Source organism: Mauremys mutica, chromosome 6, assembly GCF_020497125.1.
Source record: "Mauremys mutica isolate MM-2020 ecotype Southern chromosome 6, ASM2049712v1, whole genome shotgun sequence".
Classification (NCBI taxonomy): domain Eukaryota; kingdom Metazoa; phylum Chordata; order Testudines; family Geoemydidae; genus Mauremys; species Mauremys mutica.
Genome location: NC_059077.1, coordinates 99,159,443 through 99,182,682, shown reverse-complemented (window position 1 = coordinate 99,182,682; position 23,240 = coordinate 99,159,443). Strand labels below are relative to the sequence as shown.

Genomic DNA, 23,240 nt, shown 5'->3' with positions numbered 1-23,240 from the left:
TCCAACCCTGATATTCTATGATTGTATAATAGATAATGGATTCTGACCCATCTCAATATGAAACAATCTGTTGTTACAGATGCCTTATTTTGTTTTTGAGCACATTATCTAACCTGTTGTTCCTTTTCCAACAGTAAAAGAAAAACACTCTGATTACAAATGATGGATAGAATATAGACTAGAATGACAAATCTGATAAAAATGTAATAGTTGTAGTGCAATGTAAATAACTTATTTTAAAAAAATAAAGCTGTGACTAATCCAAAGACAACATTTGTTTAATTTCTCCCTCTCATTTTTATTCTTTGAACAAATGGTTCTTCCTGCCTGTACCAGAGAGGAAGAGGCTTACTATACTAAGCTAAATGAAATAATGTGCAGTGGGGTTCTAAATTGGAGGACTGGACCGCACCATTTGGAAACAAGGTAAAAGTGACAGACAAGAATGCCTCTTTCAGAATTAAAACTGCGCTTTCTAACTACATACATTCTTTTTCCCCAGGTGGGGAAAAAAGGTTCAAATTTGGATTTCAATTAGGTCAGAACTCTGAATACCGAAAATCCAAGTTCAGACACTGCTCCTGAAATTGATTCTGGTTTATCTGCACTTCATTTAAAGCTGTGCCTCTCAGGTTTAGTTTTTTTCACTGTGGGACTTTTAATCTAATACATTCTACTTCATCTATCCATTTGATCATTAACAACCCATCCAACCCCAACCTTTTCCATCTCCTCAGGTCCTGCACTGAAATTAAGAGCAAAATGTTAAATGATGAAACAAAATACTAGATACCAGACAGCAAATAACTATGATATGTGGCAACTTCTCTCTTTTAGAGATAGTCCTCAGTCCTCTCTTATAACAGAAACATGGGAAGAAATCCAATCTCCTTTTGTAAAGTTAGGACTGTAATCCACATCACTAGTGCATCATCTCCAAATACAACAACTATTGAACATATCAAGTTTATGTACATTGGAGAAGGTAAGAGGTAGCCCTCCTTTAAAGAATTCTATTTAACATGTTTCTCTGTGATACTGTGCCAGAACAGTATCCTTGGCTAACTTCCCTAACAATATACTTGATTTTTTAAATATAAAAACACTTAAGAGTGTTAAAAGATGCATTTTTAAGAAACGTGTACACTTTAAAAACCCAGATAAAAACCTCTTTTATTGAGCAGTATCTACTTCAGGCTTTTTAAACCCCAGACTAAGTAATATAAACATTTTAACCCTATCCCTCATTCTGGTCTCAAGAAATATATCCACTGTGCCAAGGGCACCTGATAAATCAGAGTGAAATGAACCCCAAAAGTTTTAAGGGATGTACAAAAATACATCAGGATAGACCCTGAGAGTTCTATGAAAAGCTTCTAAGATTTTGGAGTTCTTGACTGCCTGCCAACGAGAGTAGTGTTTATGACTTATAATATTAGCACACACATCCTTACGCTATTAAAAAATACTAGAAAAAGAATAAAGGTTTAGATTAGTTGCCAGGAAGCCTGACAGTTATAATGTTAGAAACACAACATTAAAATGTTTTATTCTGAGTATCCAGGCAGCAAAGTCCAAAAAGATCCCATTTGTGAGCTTTGCTTTTCTGCTTTAATGTACAATTCTGTTTACATAACGTCGCTCCGGCTCACTTTTATCACCATCCATCATGCCGCAACAATTTATCTGTCTTAAACAAGAAAATGAGCATGTGTGCATGAGGGGACTAGAGTGCAAATGACGACAAACCCACTTTCAATGTATGGAGCGTTTTAAACCATTTGATAGTTCCCAGATTTGCAAGCTTCCCCCAGATGCCCACATTTTCAAAACTTGGGTGCCGCCTGAAGTTAAGCACCTAATTCTATATTTAGATACCTAAATGAATGGCTTGTTTCTCAGTGGTGCTGAGCACTTGCGATTTCCATTGGTCACTCCCCATCCCTAGGCTTCAGAGCCCAAGCTCCAGCCCGAGCCACATCATCAAAGCGCTGTCTAAACAGCTATTTCTAGAGCTCAAGCCCCATTAGCCTGAGTCTGTTAACCCATGCTGGGAGGCTTGCTCCCATGGACTGCGTAGACATACCCAATGGTGCTCAATGTTTTGGAAAAGCCCTTGACTTTGACAGAACTATGACAGCTTACATGAGTGTAGGATGTGCCCCCTTGTGCCTAAACGTATGAGGCAAAATCCTGGCCCATTGAATTTGATGGCAAAATTCCCAGTGACTTCAATGGGGTCAGGATTTCATCCACGGTGACTAAGTATGGATTCAGGCACCTAACTTCAGGGAACCAAGTTTGAACACATTGGTCGAGACGTAAGCTTGAGTATTGGTAAATGGCTAACTTAATCTGCTGCTGTTTCACTTCTAATTGCATAAAAGCTGTTGCATTATTAGAAGTCTCAATCCCTTCTATTTATCATACATATTCCCTAGAAGAGAAAATGGGGAAGATTATTTTTTAAATGTGATTTTTGTTGCAATTTCTATCTGGTAGCACAGCCTTCCCCCCACAAATACTAGTAAATAGATTTCTCATGTGGCTCAGTTCTTGGTCATCTGATCTTTTCCCATCTATATTCTCCCTCTTGGCCAATTCATAAGTACCTTTAATCTTAACTACCACCTTTACATTGATATTACTCAAATATGTATCTTTTGACATCTATAATGTCGTATAATAATACTCCTGTCTGCTCTCCTTGCCTCAAACTTGTGGACTCATCTCAGCTTCCTTCAACTAATTATCTCACAGAGAATTGCTTCTCTTGGGCAAGAGCAGCATCCTCAATCAGCCATATCTTTCTTACTTTTTTCTTCAACGGAGAACTCCTGTTTGCTATCACCATTCATAGACTTGGTGACAACTGAGCCTGCAACTTCTCCTCCTTCCATAGTCCTCAATTCTGCAAGGCTACATCTCTCATCAGATATTCAGCATGGCCTACGAGTATCACTGCTTCAGCTTTAACCCTGCTAAAGTCCTCATCTATGCTTTCATTTCTTCTTCCTCTGACTTGCAACCCCTTTATGTCCCTGCTCTTCAGACTATCACATGCAGAATATTGCTGCCTGCTCTTCTGTATACCAAAAGAGACCATAAGCTCCTCCCAAAGAATCTCTCTCCATAGTCCTTCAATTACATCCTAGGTTCCACTTCAAAACTGCCCTCATTTTTAAAACCCTACATGGATAGACTCCAGTTTCTCTCTCCCATATTTCCTCCCTCTGCTCCTCTCTAATATGGATGAATCAAAGGCTTCTTCAAAAGTAAAGTCCTGTTACCAACAATCAAGGCATTAAGAGATTTTTCTATATGAAGTTACTACTATAAATAAGTCCTGGTATCAGAGAGTGTTTGCTAACACAGAAAATGGGTAACTATTCCTGCTCTTTTTTCTAGCTTAATTGGATGGCAGAAGCCTTTTGTGGCCAATATTTTACAATTCCTAGCTACATCAGCAAAATAAAATTTTACCACTGTCTTGGCCTGAATAACCTTCCCATAAATTCAGCTTTCACTGGACTTGTACTAACAGCCTGGGGCACGTTCACAGCTCAGGGACAGGATTTGTAGAACAATGATCTCACAAAGTGCTGGACAGTATTGGTACTTAATAAACCTAACTTTTATAACTGGAGTTCATTAGGTACTAAGCTAGGTTGAGACATGTATTATGGTATCATAATCACACTCTTCACATGCACTACAAAGCAAAGGTCAAAGAATGAGTGCTTTCAATCTTCTGAGAAATTCATTTAGCATAAAACAACATTTGCCCTGGAGAGTCTTGAGGTCAATTTATAATTCATGGGTTTTTGTTTCTACATTTCTTTACTCTTCATAGTCAGAAAGAGATGTTGAGGATCCCCATTTAAATTCTGTCACTCTTCAGAAGGTCTCCATCCTCGTTCTCTAACATGGGAGTGAGGAATCAAAGCAAGTAACCTCTCCAACACTAGCAATGCTCCAACATGAGGCACAAAAGCTGCTTCCGTGACTTAAACCATCATCTTTCCACCGATGACAGAAAACTCACTTCCATAAGAAACTTCAACACCATTAGGCCAAGAAGAGAAACAGTAAAATTACTGACACAACTTGGATTATCCTACCCATTTCCCTACTTTTTTTTTTGGCTCACTTCCACCTCTGTCTCCTGTTTGTGGATGGTTTAAAGATAATTTTAAAGATGGTTTAAAAAAATTTTCACTTGCCACTTCCAGCCACCTAGGTCCTATGCTCTGCTGAGTTATGCAAGCCCTTCTGGAGTTAGTTTTTCCCACCATTTTGCTTGGTGAGAGAAGCTTCTTCAATTGGCAATGAAGAGCAAATGAACTCTAGCGGCAAAGTGTGTTTGGAAACAACAATATGTTAAAGACATACTGAACTTGGACAAGAATATACTTAGAGATTAAATTTGACACAGTCAGCTGGGGTCCTGTTTAACTAGAAATATCCAAATCTGAAATCTTCTATGTTATACTGAACTTGCGCTACTTTCTGATGATCAGTTACAAAAGAATGTATGAGCAAATATGCACTCATGGATTCATGCTGAAGGTCTGCAAAGTATTTTGTTTTATATGTACTTATGCAAGTGTTGAGAAATTACTGAGTGATTGAAATAAATTGGAAGTGGTAAAAATCTCAAAGTGCCTATCACTGTGGTATCTAATTGCTGTAAACACAATAAAGCCATCTGTACTACAATTACTTCTGCTTTGTTAATAATGTAAATCGTTTCATCTCTACCCATTTGTAATCCAACAGTACCTGACAATGCCGAGATCACTGAATGCAGAGAGAATATAATGCAAGTCATTTCTTACCACTATATAATGCTATCAGAGCATTTGAAGCTTTTTTAGTTCTGACTAACTAGTTTACACCAAAGTAATCAATTGTCTCCCATGACTGAGGAAGAGTAAGGAATTAATATACTGTGTTTTACCATAAAGTGACATTTGTTTTCATGATCACTCTTCGAAACTGTATTTTATTGCTTTTCACCAAGGATTTCATCATGGTTTTCCAAAAAAATAAACAGAATTCTTGCCCAATTGTTCAATATTTCTACTCATTTTGCCCTCCCACAAACCATATTTTATTGCCTGTGTCCAATTTTCATGAATCAGCAGCTTGAAAAATGTACTGATCAATATCGTAAATTAGTGACAACATTTAGCTCAAATAAGCACTATTTTTATATCTGTCAGTAAATCTGGAAAACTCAAGGGAATCGATTCCAACTAAAAAGTGTGCTCATATGTGGCAATGGAATGAAAAATTTGTGTGATATAGTTCTTTAGGTCATATTAACATTCTGAATAGACAATATATTATGCAGTCTCAGGCCTGAGAGCTATGAAGTCAGATTATAAAGCTTTAGGTTAAAAGAGGAAGAACAGATTTGGTTTCTTGACTTTGTTGAGCACTCTGATACTGCACAAGAGCTCTCCTCACCTGTTGCAGTACATGCCTTTCCCTCAATGTCATTAATCTTCTGTGGAGCTCTACTAGTTCATCGAGATATGCCTGAAAACAATCCCCCCCCACAACAAAGAACCTGTTAAGGAATAGTTGTGTATTTCCACAAAATCCAGATTTTGTACAGAGTATTTACAACATCATTTGTATTCTCATTGGACTTGTTTTCTTTAGTTTGGCAAGGGAACTAAACATTTAACTCCAACCAACTAATCAGTATGTAATCCAGGCAACCACCAGTTAAACTTTTTTACTTCATAATGTTGAAAAACTTTAAGGGGCCTTTGAAGTAATTTCACTATATCAGATATTCAAAAGAATTTCACAAAATCCTGTTTGTTCTCCAGTATGATAGAAGATTGCATTCTATCACCAAGGGCCATTTTTGAAATTGATGAACCACTGAATCTTGAAGAGCAAGTTGAATAACGGGCAGGAGGTTTTAAGATGCATGAAGGCATGCGTAAGAAAAAGTGATCCACTTATTCAGAGGGGATCAAACTCCCGCCCACCCCCTTGGAACTTAAACACCAATTCACACCAGGGGCAAATCCTTCCACTCCCTACCACAATAAAACTCATCTACTTCTCATCTCATCTATGGCTGCCCACTAGCATTTATGAAGTAACACATGGGTACCAAACATGCAGGTCACAGCCTCCAAGGGAAAATCTGATCTGAAATGAGGGAGGAAGGGGGCAGAGGGTCATGATTATCCTCCTTTTTATGGTTACTTTTTTTTTCCATTGTAACACATGATCATGGATGGAAAAGACTGAAAACTGCTGGTCTAACAAAGCAGTGCTATGTACTAGGTCATAGACAATCTGGGAATGGGAAACCAAATTAGGAGTCTCAGACTCGTGGTAGCACAACGAGGTTACTACTCGTAAATTCTAAACCATTTTGGGGCTTACACTGGGAGATTACATTATGTTAACTAACTCAACATTAAAACCCATGTTAGAACTCAATTAACTGTTCCAGCTGACAAATTTAAACATGATAATCCCTCTGTATGCTGAGTGCTAATGAATGCTTAGCATAATGCTAGTTAACGTGTTATATCACACTTTCATTTCCCAGTGAACACCAGCCCTTGGAAAGGATTCTGTAAATATTTTTATTAATTGCCTGCACTGTATACATAAAACAAACAATAGGTGGTAGACCCCCATCCAGTGAACTTTGCCAAAGCTTTGAGAGGACAATGCTTGCAAAGAAAAAAAGAGAAAAGCATAATGCTGTATTTAAGAAACACTTAGAGCCGAGATATACTAACCAGTGAGTTTTCTGTTTTGTAACAAAAATAATACTGTAAACGGGATGTAGAAGAGAAAATATAACAACTTAATGTGGCTTTCTAAATAGTTTATTGCCATCACATTCATATTTACCTTATCGCATTCACCATTCTTTATTTGTTTATCAGATTTACTTTGCTTTATTGGACTTTTCACTTCTAGAATCTGGAAAAGAAACAGAAAATGCTCCAAGTATTAAGTGCATCTTTGGGCTGTATGTATTTTAAAAAATTAAGAAAACATTTTAAAAATGCTGTTACATAAAAACACAAAGAATATAAAAATGTCTGGAAGAAACCACAACCAAACCTTGCAAATAACCCTTCACAATCTTTGACCTAATAAACCTACTCAGTCTTCTTTTCTTAGAAGTAACTTACATCACAAAATGCTGAATCACGACGAGATGGTTATATAAGAGTAATACTGATGCTAAATAACTTGATTCTATATCATTTTAAAGCTTCCTGGACTGTTTTTTGTATGGTCTTCATTTGAACCTTGGCAGGTTAAGAGGTCTAAATTTTTGAATATATGCATAGTGCTGAGGCAAACTACCTCCTTGGTAAAGGTTACATGCATTTAATGTGCACTATGATTAATATGTTTTCTTATTATTTTTATTGTTGTCTACCTTTTCTGAAGGATACAGTTTTTGAAATGTAGCTAATCTAGTGTTTGCATGAGCTGCAATTGTGCAAAAAGAGTGTTTAATCAAAGATAATGATCATGCATTTACATAGCACCTTTCATTCAGTATGATTACACACTACTTTACAAACTTGGGCCTACACAGTGTACAAATTATATACCAGTGTCTCTTCATCAAATGCTGAAATTTAGTCACCTCTAGGTAAAGAATGCGTCAAATAGTCAAGAGTACACAATCCTACTATATGACAGTTTTAGGACAGAAGTGAGGAATGGGATTTTTTTCCATTTGAAACTGAGTACGTAATCAGAATGTTACTACCCAATTTGGAGTGTGGCCAGTTGCTGTGAAAAGTATCACAGGCTGCTTACTGGTCACAAATGATCAGGCTTTCTGTTTTACACCTCATCACAAAGAATATATCTCCAGTAGCACAGTTTCCCCTAACAACATCATCATAACACAATGCCAACTTCAATATGAAAATTACTCAGTCATTACTCAGGCTTGTTAAAAATGAAGATTTTTTGATACCCTCATATCCAAACATGGGTCTTTCATTAGTTTCCACCAACTCCTAGTATCTCCCCCAACTCCTGTAGTCCCCACAGATCGCACCTAGGTGTTACCTTGGGTGACTGACACTTTATAAATGAGAGAGAGAAAAAAAAAACCTGTGCAGCTATTTGCCAACACAGACAAGACGACTATAGGTCTGTTTTATCCTAACTGTTTATTTTACAAAGGATGGTACGTGCCCAGAATGCAATGCATGAAGCTCACCTGAAAAAAAAAATCTTAGATTTAACAAGCCCCGGGCTATTGCAGTTTGTGGTGGAGGAAGATAAATTTTTTCTTGACAAAATGTGAATGCTTCTGGGCAAAATGCCAGGCTTTTCAAGTTTTTCTTTGCTTTTTGTTTTTCTTTTATTTGTTTATTTTTAAAGGGAAAATGCTTTTATCAGTTTACCTAGGAGTGATGAAATTTTGATACACAGTAGCCCTAACATCAGAAATGGTTTTCATACAATTTCACTAGCCTGGAACACAGAGAAAGCTTGAAGGAGTTGCTCATTTATAATCTGCCAAATGTGGCTATTGAAATCCAGTAGCATCCCCACATGCCGTAGGTCATTCTCTCCAATACCCAACGCACCCTAGTTTGGATGAGATGTGTCACTAAACATGTTAGAGAAAGCTTATGCAAAAGCTCATATTAACTCAGTTTTTGTAACTCTCAAACCTGCCTGAAGCTGATTCCTTCAGTCACTAATCTGTAGAGGGCAGTGTTTTCCCTAATCTGTAACAGTATGGTTCTGTAGTGTGAACCTATTTTGTAACACAGGCCTGTTTACACCAGTCAGGAAAATCATGGCAGTACCTTGCTGGCAAGAACTATGTTTAAATATGGTTCTGACTAACACAATTGGAATTCTAGTGCCGGTAGGCCTGATCGTTCCCCAAGACAGTGTGCGAATGCTTTAAGATAGTGAGCTGTTCACTTCCAACTGGTATCTCTTTAAATACTCCATGATGTTTGGAGAGACCAAATGAGCACATAGGAGTTTATGGTGCTCATTGGAGTAGACAAGCATGGCAGGTGAGACAGTGGCCAAATGGATCATGCCTAGTGAGAGAGAAAGATACAGTTATGATTTCCCTGCACAAAACCAGGTGAGATTTTCAAAAAGCAACCAGCTTTGGTTATCCCTATGTAGAGATCATTCATTTTCCTTGCACTCCAGTATCTAAAGGAAGATTGCCCAGAATTAAGTGATAGCTGAAAGGAAATGGAAATGTCACTTTATGAATGTCTGTAAAAGTGATCTTTCTCCAAAGTTCATGTAGAAATCAATTAAAATATCTAGAGAATTTTTGATTGATCCTGTTAATGCTTACTGACTGTGAAATAACATGGATTTCTTTATCATTATTACAGGTGCTCCTGTTAAACACAGAGCATATCTCCTTTTCTGCAGCATATCCTAATCTAATTGATATAAACAAATTATTCATGTATTGCTGTTAGCATCGATACATTTATGTGTTTTTAGAAAAGGAATGGATGGTATATTATTTATGTCAGGAAAGAGAATTAATTTTCCTGAAGGAAGGCAGGGAGTGCTGTCTAGGATCACCTGTAACACCCAAGTTAAAAAATTTTATTAAAACAGTGGATCCATTTTATCCATATTGCCACTATAAATATGTTCTTATTCTCATTTAACTTAGCCCGGCTATATGAGAGTTTAGAGTATGACCAAGTTTCCTCTGCAGTAGATTTATGTTCTATTTTGTCACCAAACACAAATATATAAATTACTTTAGTTATATATCTTTATACATTGTGAATGTCAATTGCTTTAAAGATAATAGCAAATGAATATATTGCAGTATGCTTATGTGTTATTAAAAACTCCATTAATTTAGAAAGATGTTGTGATCTAACAGATTAGGTATGAGGACCTCCTGCATTCTAATCCTTGTTTGCTACTGACTCATTGTGTAGATTTGGGTCAGTTAACTTATCTTTCAGTTTCTATACCTGCCAGATGGGATAACACTACTTACCTATCTTAACAGTGCTACAAAGACTATCTACTATTTCTACAGTGCTAAGCATTATTTACTATAAATATAACAAAATGCTTTATCTAATATGGCTGATTAAAACTTTGAGATGCAGACCAAATGAAAAAAAAATTCCTGATTACATGTGAACCGAAAGTAACACCAAGAGTAGGACTGCTATTGTAAAGTCAGGTCATAACAAGTTTACCCTTTACAGTATGACTTAATATACACAAAAGTGTTGTTTTCCATAGAATATTGCCATATACATTGCTCATCTGCTTTACAGAGAATATTTGTTCAGCCAAATATATTTAAGTTTAGGGTAAAAGAAAATTAATTAGTCTGAAAATTAAAGCAATCAAGGACACAAGGCTAGCTCCAAAGCTTTTAGTGCAGATACACCAGTCTTATGTGTAGGGAACCTCACTGTACCTGATTGTTGTTGGTTTTTAATAAAGGTGGTGGAGGTTCATGATGTAGAGGTGAGGAAGCTGAACTGCTGTCACTGTCACTACCGTCACTTAGACTAACCCTGAGGAAAGAGAGAGCCACAGAAGTCAGATATAAAAACAAAGGCTGAACACACTGCCACTCCTAGATCACACTTGTAGGTGGGACACTGAGAACATTCTTTGCTACACAAGCTGTCATTAGTTATCGGAACTTTGAAAGTGCAGCTGTTCTGTCAGTAAAGGGCAGGCACCCAGCAGAAGTCACCTTGCTGCTGCTTTGAAGCCTTCCAGTGGAATAAGGAGTATTAATAAGCAGGGCCCGCTCCAGCGTTTTTGTCGCCCCAAGTGGCGAAAAAAAAAAGAAAAAAAGCCACAAATGGTGGCACTTTGGCGGCAGCTCTACTGCCGCCACTTTATTCTTCGGCAGCAATTCAGCGGCAGGTCCTTCCCTCCGAGAGGGACTGAGGGACCTGTCGCCGAATTGCCACTGAAGAGGCAGACACGCCACCCCTCTCCGTTGGCCGCCCCAAGCACCTGCTTGCTGCGCTGGTGCCTGGAGCCAGCCCTGTTAATATGGAGTGTAATATGGAGAACTGGAATAGCTGCCCTTCCATAGATCCTTCACCTCGATGACTGAAGTGCTATACTGTTTACTAGTGACAACTATTAACTAAACAGAATCTCAATGAGGCAGGTGTCCCAATTGCAGAACCCTCTGGAAATTGTGGGCAGGAAGAACAAATTCTTAAAACATTTTAAAGAATAAAATGTGAATTCACCACAGCTACTCTTCCTTCCTTCCATAATCTTCCAAGCTTGCATACTTCCTGCTTATATAAGTGCTTCACTAAAAGTTAATTAAGACATACACAATATAATAAGTTCATCATAAAATAATTTTATTACATTGTTTTTTCTGATTGACAAAGCACTTTTCTCACTCCAATGCTCAGCATAACACACAGTAACATACCCTGGGAATTTGAAGATTGTTAGGAGCTTTTTCTTTCTCAATGTCAGTTATCAGAACTTACTGGTATAATGTATCACAAAAATGGCAACTACCAACACAATCAACTCTTTTGGGATCCTTTCTGTATCCTTTTATCCTATACCCCAAAGTCATAAAACTCAAAAGCAAGAGGAATGAAGTTCTATGAATTAGTGTGCAATAACTCTGCAAAGGTCTGTTACCCATTAACTTACAAACTGTAAGCACTGTAAAGACAGATGGTTTTTGCTCGAAGAGACAGATGGATTGAAATTGGACAGGGTGGCCAACCTGAGCCTGAGAAGGAGCCAGAATTTAGCAACATACAGTAACTACTCATTTAACGTCCTCCCGTGTAACCTTGTTTCAAAGTTACGTCGCTGCTCAATTAGGGAACATGCTCATTTAAAGTTGTGCAATGCTCCCTTGTAATGTCGTTTGGCTGCCTGCTCTATCCACTGCTTGTAAGATCCTGTGAAAGAGCAGAGACTTTATAAGGGAGCATTGCAGAAGTTCCTCTTCTCTGCACCCCCCGCCAGTGCTTCCCCCACCGCCAAACAGCTGTTTGGCAGCGCTTAGGACTTTCTGGGAGGGAGGGAGAGGAACAGGGAAGGGCTGCATCTCCAGTTCTCCCCATCCCTCCCTCCCAGAAAGTCCTAAGCGCCGCCAAACAGCTACTCGGTAGCGCTTAGGACTTTGCGGGGGTGGGAGGTAGAGGAGCGGGTACGTGAAGAGCTCCAGAGAGGAGGTGGAGTGGGGGTGGGAAGAGGTGGGCCTGGAGCATCCCCCGGCAGTCGGCTCCTGTTCTTCTCCGGGGAAGCTGCTGCGGCGAAGGTGCTTCCTAGCGTCCTTGCCTGCCGTGGGCTGTGCCTGTGTGAGGTAAACCAGGGGCACTTCCCAACCACAGTACAGTACTGGACAGTATATAATGCTTTTTCTATGCGCCAAAACAATTTCCTTGGAACCTAACCCCCCGCATTTACATTAAATCTTACGGGAAAATTGGAGTCGTTTAACATTGTTTTAATTAAAGTTGCATTTTTCAGGACCATAACTACAACGTTAAGTGAGGAGTTACTGTACATTGCCAAAGAGCCACAGAAATACTTCAGCAGCCCCCCATCAGCTTCCCCTCCCTGGTCCCAGCGACTCCAACCCACTGGCAGCCCCGCTGATCAGCGCCTCTCCCTCCCTCCCCGCACCTCCCGATCAGCTGTTTCGTGGCATGCAGGAGGCTCTGGGGGAGAGGGGGGAAGAACAAGGGCATGGCAGGCTCAGGGGAGGGGGTGGAGGGCAAAGCCAAAGGTTGGGCCTGTGGCAAAGCCAAAGGTTGAGCAGTGCGCACCCCCCGCCAGCACATTGGAAAGTTGGCACCTGTAGCTCCAGCCGCAGAGTCGCTGCCTATACAAGGAGCTGCATATTAATTTCTGAAGAGCCGCATGTGGCTCCAGAGCCACAGCTTGGCCACCCCTGGTCTAGGCTGTAAACACTGCATGGAGGGGAACGTTTACTTGTTTTTTTTTTGTTTTTTTTTAAAGTTACCCACTGAGTTTAAAAAAAATGTTTTATTTAGAAACACCAACACCCCCAAACAAACCCTCTACAGCTGGAGACAGATGGGACCAAAAGTGCCTTATAAATTATATTTAACATTAATATTCCAATTCAGAGGTTCTCAAACTGATATCTGTGGAATGGTGGCTGTTCATAGGGCCTGCTTTTCTCCTTGATTCCAGATGACAAACTGCATTAGAGAGACAGCTAAACTACCTTTAATACTTTCCTAATATTACTCTTCCACATAAGCAATTGCTCAAATTGATACTCAAGTGTTATGTGATCATGAAGGATAGGAAAAGAAGTCCAAAAGAACATCTTTAAGATGAGGTATCTACCCACTATGAAAAAGTTTGAGAGCTCCTGTTCCACCTTGTGCAGGATTTTCAATGACATATGGCAACAGCTTTAGAATGTATGATGAATTTCTCATTTGTTATGTCATACTGAAGTCACAGTCGGAATGCAGAACAGATAATAAAAAATCAGGCCAGAAACCTCATCATTTTTGGGACTAGGGCTTGCAATACATCCTCCATGAACTGGACACTATGTAAATTGCTTAGATAAGTCCCTCTAAAACAATGAACTTTGACAGCTTTATATATGTCAATCACAAGATTTGTGGGTTAACTTGTATCTGGGGTACAGAACACCTTGCACATGGAGGACCTGATTCTGCTCTCACTTACGCCAATGTGAAGCAAAAGCAACCTAACAGAGTCACAACAGTGTAAAGCCAATGAAAGTTAGGGGAGAATCAGGCGCAAACTGACCGAATGCTTTTGTGTAGAAGCAGCTCATATCTCGGAGCATCTGATTTGACAGTTTAAAAGTGGCATTGCATATGCATGCTCTTTGTAGAAATTGAATAAATCGCCTTTCTGTTTGTTGAGCTTAAGCTATTCAGCTTTTAAAAAAAAATTAATCTGTCGTAACTACTGCTATCATACTACCTCAGGCTTCAAGTTATTTGCAGTTACAAGATACTCACCTGCGACCTCTACTTCCTCCACGAGTATTTACAGGTCTCTCCATTTCAGAGTCATTCTCATTCTCATCTGCTTCATCTGATTCATCTTCATTATCATCAGAATGCAGATCTTTCATTATAGACCTCAAGGGACCTGACCAACAGAAATGACAAAACAGGCACAAATCAACAACTGGAATTCAAATTCACTTTGCAATATTCTAGACACATCAGCCTATTATGCAGTTTTACAGAGGAAAAAAAATCCAAAGTGTTAGAGGTGGGGGAAGCCTTAAGCATTAAACAAATGAAGTAATGCACTAGAGGCTTATGCTGCAAACACTTGCACATGAATCATTTACTCACGCAAGCAGTCCTGTTGATTCCAATGGGCTTACTCATAACACTAAAATAACCCATGTGTCTAAGTGTTTACATGACTGGGCCCCCTGGAATGTAGCTGAAGCAAAATATTTTCACACCAAATATTCCCCATTGCATGTTTTAATTTAAGAAAAAATGAATCTTCTATTTTTTATTATTATAAATGAGATACTTATAAGCTGCTAGCCTTCCCCCCTTCCCTCTTTCTCAAAGGTTATTCTCTATCAATAAAGTTCTACAGAAACATATTGGTAATAGTACATTTGTTAGGTTAATCCATGTATTGAAAAGCAGAGTTTAATAAATCATTCTGATTGTAACTGCCAAGGCAGTCTTTGTCTGCCTGTTTTTGATCTAGTTAGATAAAGCTGTTCCTTTTATTTCAAGGTCAATTTCAGGTCAAGCAAGCACTTTGCTAGCATTCTGATGTAAGAAGCATGTCAATCCCATGCAACACTGTCCTATCTTTTCTCTTGAATTAATTTGAGGTGCTCAGCCTGGTTCTCCCTAAGACTCTATAAAATGAATTTAGGATTTAGTTCTTTCATTATACCTTTTATTTATTTTGCTATCAAAGGTGACTAGACAAAGCTGCATGTTTAACATATCTGCGAAATATAAAAGAGGACAGCTGCTTAAAAGGAGCATGGGGTCAGGGTCAGCTTGGGAGGCTGAAGGAAGTGAATCAGACCACAGAGAGTTTGATTCTCCATCACATCATATTCGAGAACATAGAAGGCATCCAGGAATGGCAGGAGTAGTGGTGGCAATAGTTTATTATTACATTTCTATACTGGCAATAGTTTATTATTATTACATTTTTATGGTGCCTTCAACACAAGACTCTCAAAGTACTTTTTTATCATTAATAAATTAAGCCTCACAATACTCTTGTAACGTAGTTAAAGTTCAGTCACAGTTTCAGGACCATGCTTTAACAATGAGACTATACTTCCCCTAGGTAGGGGACTGTGATGTAAATTATTTCACTTCTGACAGGGTTTACACCAGAGGCACCCAGAGTATCTTTGTCCAGTGTTAACAGTGCTTACAGTTTTAAGACCTACATTTAAAATGGTTTACAAGTAAGGCTGTGCAAGGTTTGTTTAAGTTGGCATGGTTTGGGCAAATGGAATTCAGTGGGTTCTGTTCTGTATTTGCATACCCTGAAGTCTGCTTGGAGCCAAGCCCAAAACATGGGGTTGATGGGCATATGCCTACTGCATCAGACATGGGCATAGACCACAGGACAGGCAATTCTAATAGCAACAGACTGCCAGCTGACACTGCAGAGGCCAGCAGTGAGCTGAGGCCGCTAATCAGGAGAGGACTCCCATCCTTGGCTTCTAATAAGTGTATGTGGAGGATAGTGGTGAATTCCTTCCCCTGGCCCTAGCTAGGGAAGAAGATCACCTGCAGTACTACCATGGGGACAGGAAACAGATTGATCAGTTCTGGTCTGCTAGAAGAGATTCCTTTGGCCAAATGCATTCTTGCCTGTTGCTCTGTGTGGGGAATGAATGGCGGAGGGACAGGACAGCAGAAGAGAATGAGTGAAAGAACTAAAGAAGGGAATTAATGAGGAATTATGAGAAAGAGGCTGCATTTGAAGAGAGAGAGAAAGAATGAAGGAGAGATTAAGGGAGAGGAGGAAGACAAGAGAAAGACTGGGAAACCAAACAAAAGACCGGATAAGTGGTAGAGGAAGAGAGGGGAAAAAAGGGAAGCATCAACATTCAAAAACGAAGCAATAATAGACAGACATAGGATGGAAGCTGTTGAAAGGTGGATAAGGAACTGGTTAAATGGGAGACAACAACAGGTCAGACTGAAAGGGGAACTGTTAGTCTGGAGGAGGGTTACTAGTGGAGTTCCTCAGGGATTGGTTTTGGGATCAAGTTTATTTAACATTTTAATTACTAACCTTGGCACAAAAAGCAAGTGTGCTCTAATAAAATTTGTGGATGACACAAAGTTGGGAGGTATTGCCAATATGAAGGAGGACCAGAATATCATACAAGAAGATCTGGATGACGTTGTAAACTGGAGTAATATAAATGGGGATGAAATTTAATAGTGCAAAGTGCAAGGTCATGCACTTAGGGACTAACAACAAGAATTTTTGCTATAAGCTGGGAATTTATCAGTTGGAAGCCACAGAAGAGGAAACACATCTGGGTGTATTGGTTGATAATAGGATGACTATGAGCCGTCAATGTGATGCAGCTGTAAAAAAGGTCAATGCAGTCCCAGGATACACCAGGTGAGGTATTTCCGGTAGAGACAGGGAAGTGTTAGTACCATTATACAAGGAACTGGTGAGACCTCATCTGAAATACTGTCTGCACTTCGGGTCTCCCGTGTTTAAGAAAGATGAAAGATGGAACAGGTGCAGAGAAGAGCTACTAGGATGATCCGAGGAATGGAAAACCTACCTTATGAGAGGAGACTAAAAGAGCTTGGCTTGTTTAGCTTAACCAAAAGAAGGCTGAGGGGAGGTATGATTGTTCTCTATAAATACATCAAAGAGATAATACCAGGGAGGGAGAGGAGGTGTTTAAGCTAAGTGACAATGTGAACACAAGAACAAATGGATATAAACTGGCCATCAACAAGTTTAGGCTTGAAATCAGGCAAAGGTTTCTAACCATTAGAGGAGTGAAGTTCTCGAACAGCCTTCCAAGGGGAGCAGTCGGGCAAAAATCTAACTAGCTTCAAGACTGAGCTTGATAAGTTTATGGAGAGGATGGTATAATGGCATATGTCCCATCGGCAACGGCCAGTAGTAAAAATTCCCAGTGGCTGGAGACAGGACACTAGATAGGGAGGGCTCTGAGTTACTACAGAGAATTCTTTCTGCCTGGGGGGCCTTGCCCACATACTCAAGGTCTAACTGATCACCATCATTGGGGTCAGAAAGGAATTTCTTCCCTGGTTAGATTGGCAGATGCTCTTGGGGTTGTTCACCCTCCTCTGCAGCATGGGGCACGGGTTACTTGCAGGTTTAAACTAGTGTAAATGGTGAATTATCTCTAAATCATGATTTGAGGACAGTAACTTAGCCAGAGATTAGGGATCTATTTCAGGAGTGGGTGGATGAGGTTCTGTGGCATGCAATGTGCAGGAGGTCAGACTAGATTATCACAATGGCCCCTTCTGACCTTAGAGTCTATAAGAAGGAGGAAAAGAACAAAGAGGAAGAACAAAAATAAGAGGGGCAACAGTAGGTTAAAATATTGTATTCAAATTTAACAATATAATGTACAAATATTTAATCTCACACATAGGGCAGCATTAAAAATCAACATTTACCAGTTAAAGTGCTTGGAGGTACCATAATAATCTCTTATTTTGGCAGAGGACTGTAGGCCACTCTAAACATCTTGCCCCTCCTTTAACCTAATTGGCCTCACTAATCCTTCTTAGAGTTTTATGTTAGTTTGAACCAAAAGTGAAGCAAAAAATGAAACCAGTGAGTTCGCCTCACCTGCCCCACACAGTCTGCTTCCCTAACAAGCCCAAGCTACCCCTTTACCTTTAAGTGTCATCTTCTCTGTACATGCAACTATTTATACTCAAGTATGAGCAGCATACGTCTCCAGATGTCTTCTGGGGGAAATTAGATGGCCCTCTCTTTGGCCCTTCACAGGGCAGCCAGCAGGCTTACTCCTCTCTCCTATGTAGAAAGCCCTCCCACATCAGACACATAGACATGCATCCACCAGAGGCATAAGACATACTGCCACACCATATCCCATTCTCCATCCTCAATACACAGATGCTTACACAATAGCAGACTGGAAGATGCATTCTCTTAAGAGGAAAGTCCCAGAACAGAGGAACATCTATTGGCACTTACTGCTGTGACCACACACTTAGCAGTGTTGGTGGTGGGAGGGGGAGAAAGAAGGGCTGCCACCTATTCTGCAAAAGGTTCAGAATTGGAAAATCTGTGCAATGTCTCACATAAAGATCAGGGGGTGGAAGGGGCCAAACTGCTCCCTCTAAAGATATTAGGAGGAGAGGAAAGTGATAGACCACCAGGTTTCCTCCTTGAAAATATATAAAAAAGGTAAGGAAAACGTCCACGGCTCTTTGGTGGAGTAATGGGGCAGCCCATATATATCACCACTGAGATTTTCGTGAATACTGGTGGGATTCAGTATAAAAGATTTTGCACAGCCTTAGTTACAAGCCAAGTGCCTGAACCTGGGGATGCAACAGCAGCCTTTTTTTTCCCTTGCTTTCTTGGTCTAAAGATAGTTATAACGCACTGGAAACATTGCTGTCAGAATACAGAGCCAATCAGTAATGGTCACCTTCATAAAACCCTGACAGATATGCATTCTGTTTAGATTTGCTTTTTAAACAGAATCCTCTCTCTGGAGTACTAATCTATTCCATTTTAAAGAAAAAAAATAAATCTGAGGAATATAAATGCATACACTGAAACAAATTCAATTTTAATCAGTCAAAAGCTTCCTGCTTTAAAAAAACCCTGATCAAGAACATATCAGTTGTACAATTTGACAAAGTCAAGGAAAAAAGCCAAACAGGAACTAAGTGGTTTAATAGCTCTTACGAATCTCAATTGATTTATATAAAAACTGGTTTGGCAGGCTCTCCTGGCGGAAACTTACATTTCTTTACTGAGTTCTGAGGGAGCCAAAATTATTAGCCAGAAAAATCTTAATGTGTCCTTAAAGACTAACAATAACGTTCTCTATGTCAGATTATTTTTAAAAGTAAATATATCATTTTGGAAGTTTAAGGGCCTAACTCCTTGAGGTGCTAAGTGCTATCCAACTTTTAATAAATTCACTGTGTGTGTGCATGAGCACACAAGGGCAGCAAAGAGTAGACAGAAATGCTCAGCAACACATTGGATCGGACTCTAGTCTCATGATTCTTCAAAAGGGATCCACAAATACAGACCCTTATGCCCTACATGAAGTCCGATTAACTCCTGTGGGGCTCCATGCAGGAATAAGGATCTACTGATCCTTCTGCAAGATTATGACTGCAAGATCTTTAGGATCTAGCATCTGTAAAGTAGCTAGCACGTTTCTTGGTGCTATGTAACAAATAAATAACCACCTCTTCTGAATGAAAATATACATTTTTCTCTTTCTGCTTCTTAACATGTTATAATCATGTTCACATACACCTTGAAGAAAAAGGATGAAGCAGAACAGAGGCTAAGTCACTATTTCAGACTGTGAAAAAGACAGAAAAGTGGTAATGAGATGCCATCAATCACGTTACTGGTTGGCCCCTTCATTCCACACTTTTCTCAATTTCTTTTCCTTGTTTGGTACCTTGTTGTCTGCTGTTCTGAGATGGTGTAAAACTGGAGCTGGAACTTGAGCTTGAACTGGCAGGGCTAGGCTGTTCAGACTTAAAAAAAACAAACACAAACACACAGTAGTAAATACATTTGCTCTAAACTTTAACAACAACAAAAGAGCACAGTTTACTGCTTCATGCACTTCTCTGCAAGGAAAAATGCCACTAAACAGGATGATATTCACAACGATAATTATTTCCTGACCATTTCATGGTGTCAGAGAGCCAGAAGGTGTACAAATTACTATGCATACAAAACATACGCACTGTTACAGGTCATATACAAAAGCTTTGTTTCACAAAACCAATACTCTATACAATAAGCTACCGATGCCCTAATTTGAAAAGTTATACAACACATGGGTTTAAATGACTTTATAATGCAACAGACCTAATGATACAATGCAGGTTTGTCCAACTTTAGTTGCAATGTTTTCCAAATAAATCATGACTAGGACTCTAGGAGGCAGAATGGTCCCAAGTAAAGCAGGCTAGATGACAAACAGAAAAAGCCTAAGACAATTTTTTTTTAAACCATCACCAAAGGATATATTATATATAAATAAAATATATTTTTCTGCTCCCATTTGGGTTTCTCCTGAGCACACTTTTCCCTTATGGAAAAACCCCACAGACTTTAATAAGGGTTGAACTAAAAAGGTTTAATTTTTCTAAAGGTATAGATTTCAGTAGAACACCTTTCTAAAAAACTGTTAAAACCAACTTTTAGCATTCAATAGAGAATCATAACCTTGCAACAGAATTCTATAGAGAGTATATAATTTTCTATTAATTCTATAAATGACTTAGAATATTTTCTGTAGAACCTTATCAGTTTCATCCATATTAAAATCTATACATTTTTTGCCATAATGGTATACGAGTCTTCTATTGAGTCCTCATGCCTGTTTACCACCATTTTGCAACCACCCCGACGTGACCTCTACACCACAACTTTCTATGGCTTCTTCTCTCAATGCCTAAAAATATAAAAGAGCAAGCAAGCATCTGAAACAAATACAAGACAGCGGAGAAAGCTAAAGGAGAGGCTAAAATCCTCCAACATGAAGAGAAAAATGCCCCACGGGAAGTATGATAACTTGGATTTAGAATTGGAATTTAAAACCCTATTATTAAAAACAAAACCTCCCTAGTCTTTATGTAACTGCATCATTATGATGTGTTACCCAGGTTAAAAGAGAAATCTTCCAACTCTTTTTGGCTATATACTTTCCCCTCTGATTAATATAGCACTAAATCCTTGTCAAAAATAACAGCAATAATATCTAGTCATTGTAAAGCTCAGTGCTAACTTGCACTTTTCTGCATACAGCTTTCATAAGCCCAACAGTTGTCTTTTTGTCATAAATCAATCTATTGTTGCCCTTCATAATGAGAAGGCAGATTTACAGCTTTTTACCGTCTTTTCTCACAATCAAAAAGATGCCTATTTGGGCAACAGAACATTTCTTTTTTTCCGATAATGCTTGAGAAAAAAGTAACATCTGTTCCTCTCAAATGAATGACAACTAGAGTTCTCAGACAACTGAAATACAAACTTTGGGCCTGATCCTCCACAAACTTTGAGTAAATCAAGTCAGTGCAGAAGTCTTCGAGAACTAAATGGGACTATTCACACAAGTAGAATTACTCATGCATGGGTAAGCGTTCACATAATCAAACCTGTAGATATATCACACCCACTCCCCCAAAAATAAGAACTGTTGAAATAAGCACTCAGTCACAAAATGGCATTAAAATACTATTTTCCCTTTTTCTAAAATGCCTGGCAAGCCATACAAATATTAAAATGAAGGTCTTTAACTACACAGTATGATCTGACAATACAAACCAAACATTTTGGTCCAAGACTACATCAATAAGGAACAAAAATGGTCAATACAAATGGTAAAGATATCAAGTATCAGGGGGTAGCCGTGTTAGTCTGTATCCACAAAAACAACAAGTAGTCCAGTGGCACCTTATAGACTAACAGATTTATTTGGGCATGAGCTTTCATGTAAAAAACCCACTTCTTCAGATGATAACATTTTCAAAACGAATTTTAGCCTCTTGCCTAGAGTGGCTTCACAAGTTACTCTAAGGGTTTCCTTTAATTTTCAATTTCTGCTTTTGGCAACAAGATTACTTGCTGACAACTGGTTTCAACAGGTTGCCATATGTGTTGTATATTTTTGTCAGCTACTATAATTTTCACACAGAAATTGTAACTTATCTAAACTCAACTGCAAATTCTAAGCTTCCATTTTAAATCAGATCCCAGTCACATACCAATATTTGATTTATAATATTTTAAAAATCTGTAAACCATGGCAAAAACGTGTCACATCCCTTTGGGTGTGTTTAAGGATGCTAAAAGTTCACTGTTTTCATTTTCGGCTAATACCACACTAAAGATTACTTAAAGTAAAAGGCTAACCCTACTAACACTACCAGACATAATGCTTACCACTGCCAACAGTTCCATTGACTTTAATGGAACTGCTTGTAGTGGCAAATACTATTCCCATCAGAAAGTGACTAGAGAATCAGGCCTCAGGAGCAAACAGATGTGTGGTTTGTAAATTCACTTTAATACTCTTCTCATGTTAAGAGATACAATATTACTCTGCTACAATCAAAATTATGCCACATCATAAAATAGTTTTGAGAAATCAAACTGTAGGAACAGGGAAAAGCCACTGAGTACAAGATGTCTTAACACACACTTGTCTTTTCCTTTTAAAGGTTTCTTAATGCCACCTTGAGCTCATTAACATTCTTTGCTTCATTTGCCCTCTCTAGTAACTTATTCCATGAGAGAGAGATTGGCATATATGTCGAATATTAAGTTCTGGAAACTAAAGTTACTTGAAGGGTTCTGAAAAATCCCAGAGGGTCGGGGAGAAAGAGTTGCTTTTAACATAAAAATGAATATTATTTGCAGGAAAAGTTTGCATTGTAGACGAAACTGAAAATATGTCTTCCATGCATGAATATGGATTTGTGTCTAGTGGGTTGACACTTTTTGTTACCAGAGTCTCTCTTTTGTCACTTAAGCAACGCTTTTTTACAGTTTTACAGGCTGTTATCCCAAGGACCTTGGTATTTATGGCCTTTATTCACTTGGGCTCTCTGTTCTTATCCACTGGTTACTAATCACCAAATAGATTTTTTTTTATGGGTCTGAAATTAGCTTAAAGGATGTCCTTCAACAATGGAAGCCCAGGACAGTACCGGCAAACAGGTTCCCTGATAAGTCCTTTTCCTGTTTTACTAGTTTTCTCTTCCTGCAGACAAGCTAATGAGGATTCAGACCCAAACTGTTCATTAGTGCAATGACCCAATATGATTTATTACACGCTTAGCCAGTCTTTCCCCTTCCCCCTCAACTTCTCTCATACTGATACACAGGGGACACTGGCTCCATTATTAAAGGCTGAAAAGCAGTTTTTGCAAAAGATTTTATGAAATGTGTCCCTTTCTTCAACAAGCTCTAAATCTTTCTAT

General features: G+C 38.9%; 1 protein-coding gene across 7 annotated transcripts in view; it reads right to left on the bottom strand.

The window, feature by feature from the left end:
• The window catches only part of MLLT3 (MLLT3 super elongation complex subunit), a 255,214-nt gene that overhangs the window by 4,824 nt on the left and 227,150 nt on the right, over window positions 1-23,240 (bottom strand). For all 7 annotated transcript variants that reach the window (XM_045022448.1, XM_045022454.1, XM_045022447.1 and 4 more), the window contains 5 exons: window positions 19,703-19,781; window positions 14,022-14,154; window positions 10,460-10,559; window positions 6,895-6,966; window positions 5,473-5,544 (listed from right to left, as the gene is read on the bottom strand). In XM_045022448.1, the coding sequence (XP_044878383.1) occupies window positions 5,473-5,544; window positions 6,895-6,966; window positions 10,460-10,559; window positions 14,022-14,154; window positions 19,703-19,781 (456 nt within the window). The remainder of the gene's footprint in view (window positions 1-5,472; window positions 5,545-6,894; window positions 6,967-10,459; window positions 10,560-14,021; window positions 14,155-19,702; window positions 19,782-23,240) is intronic.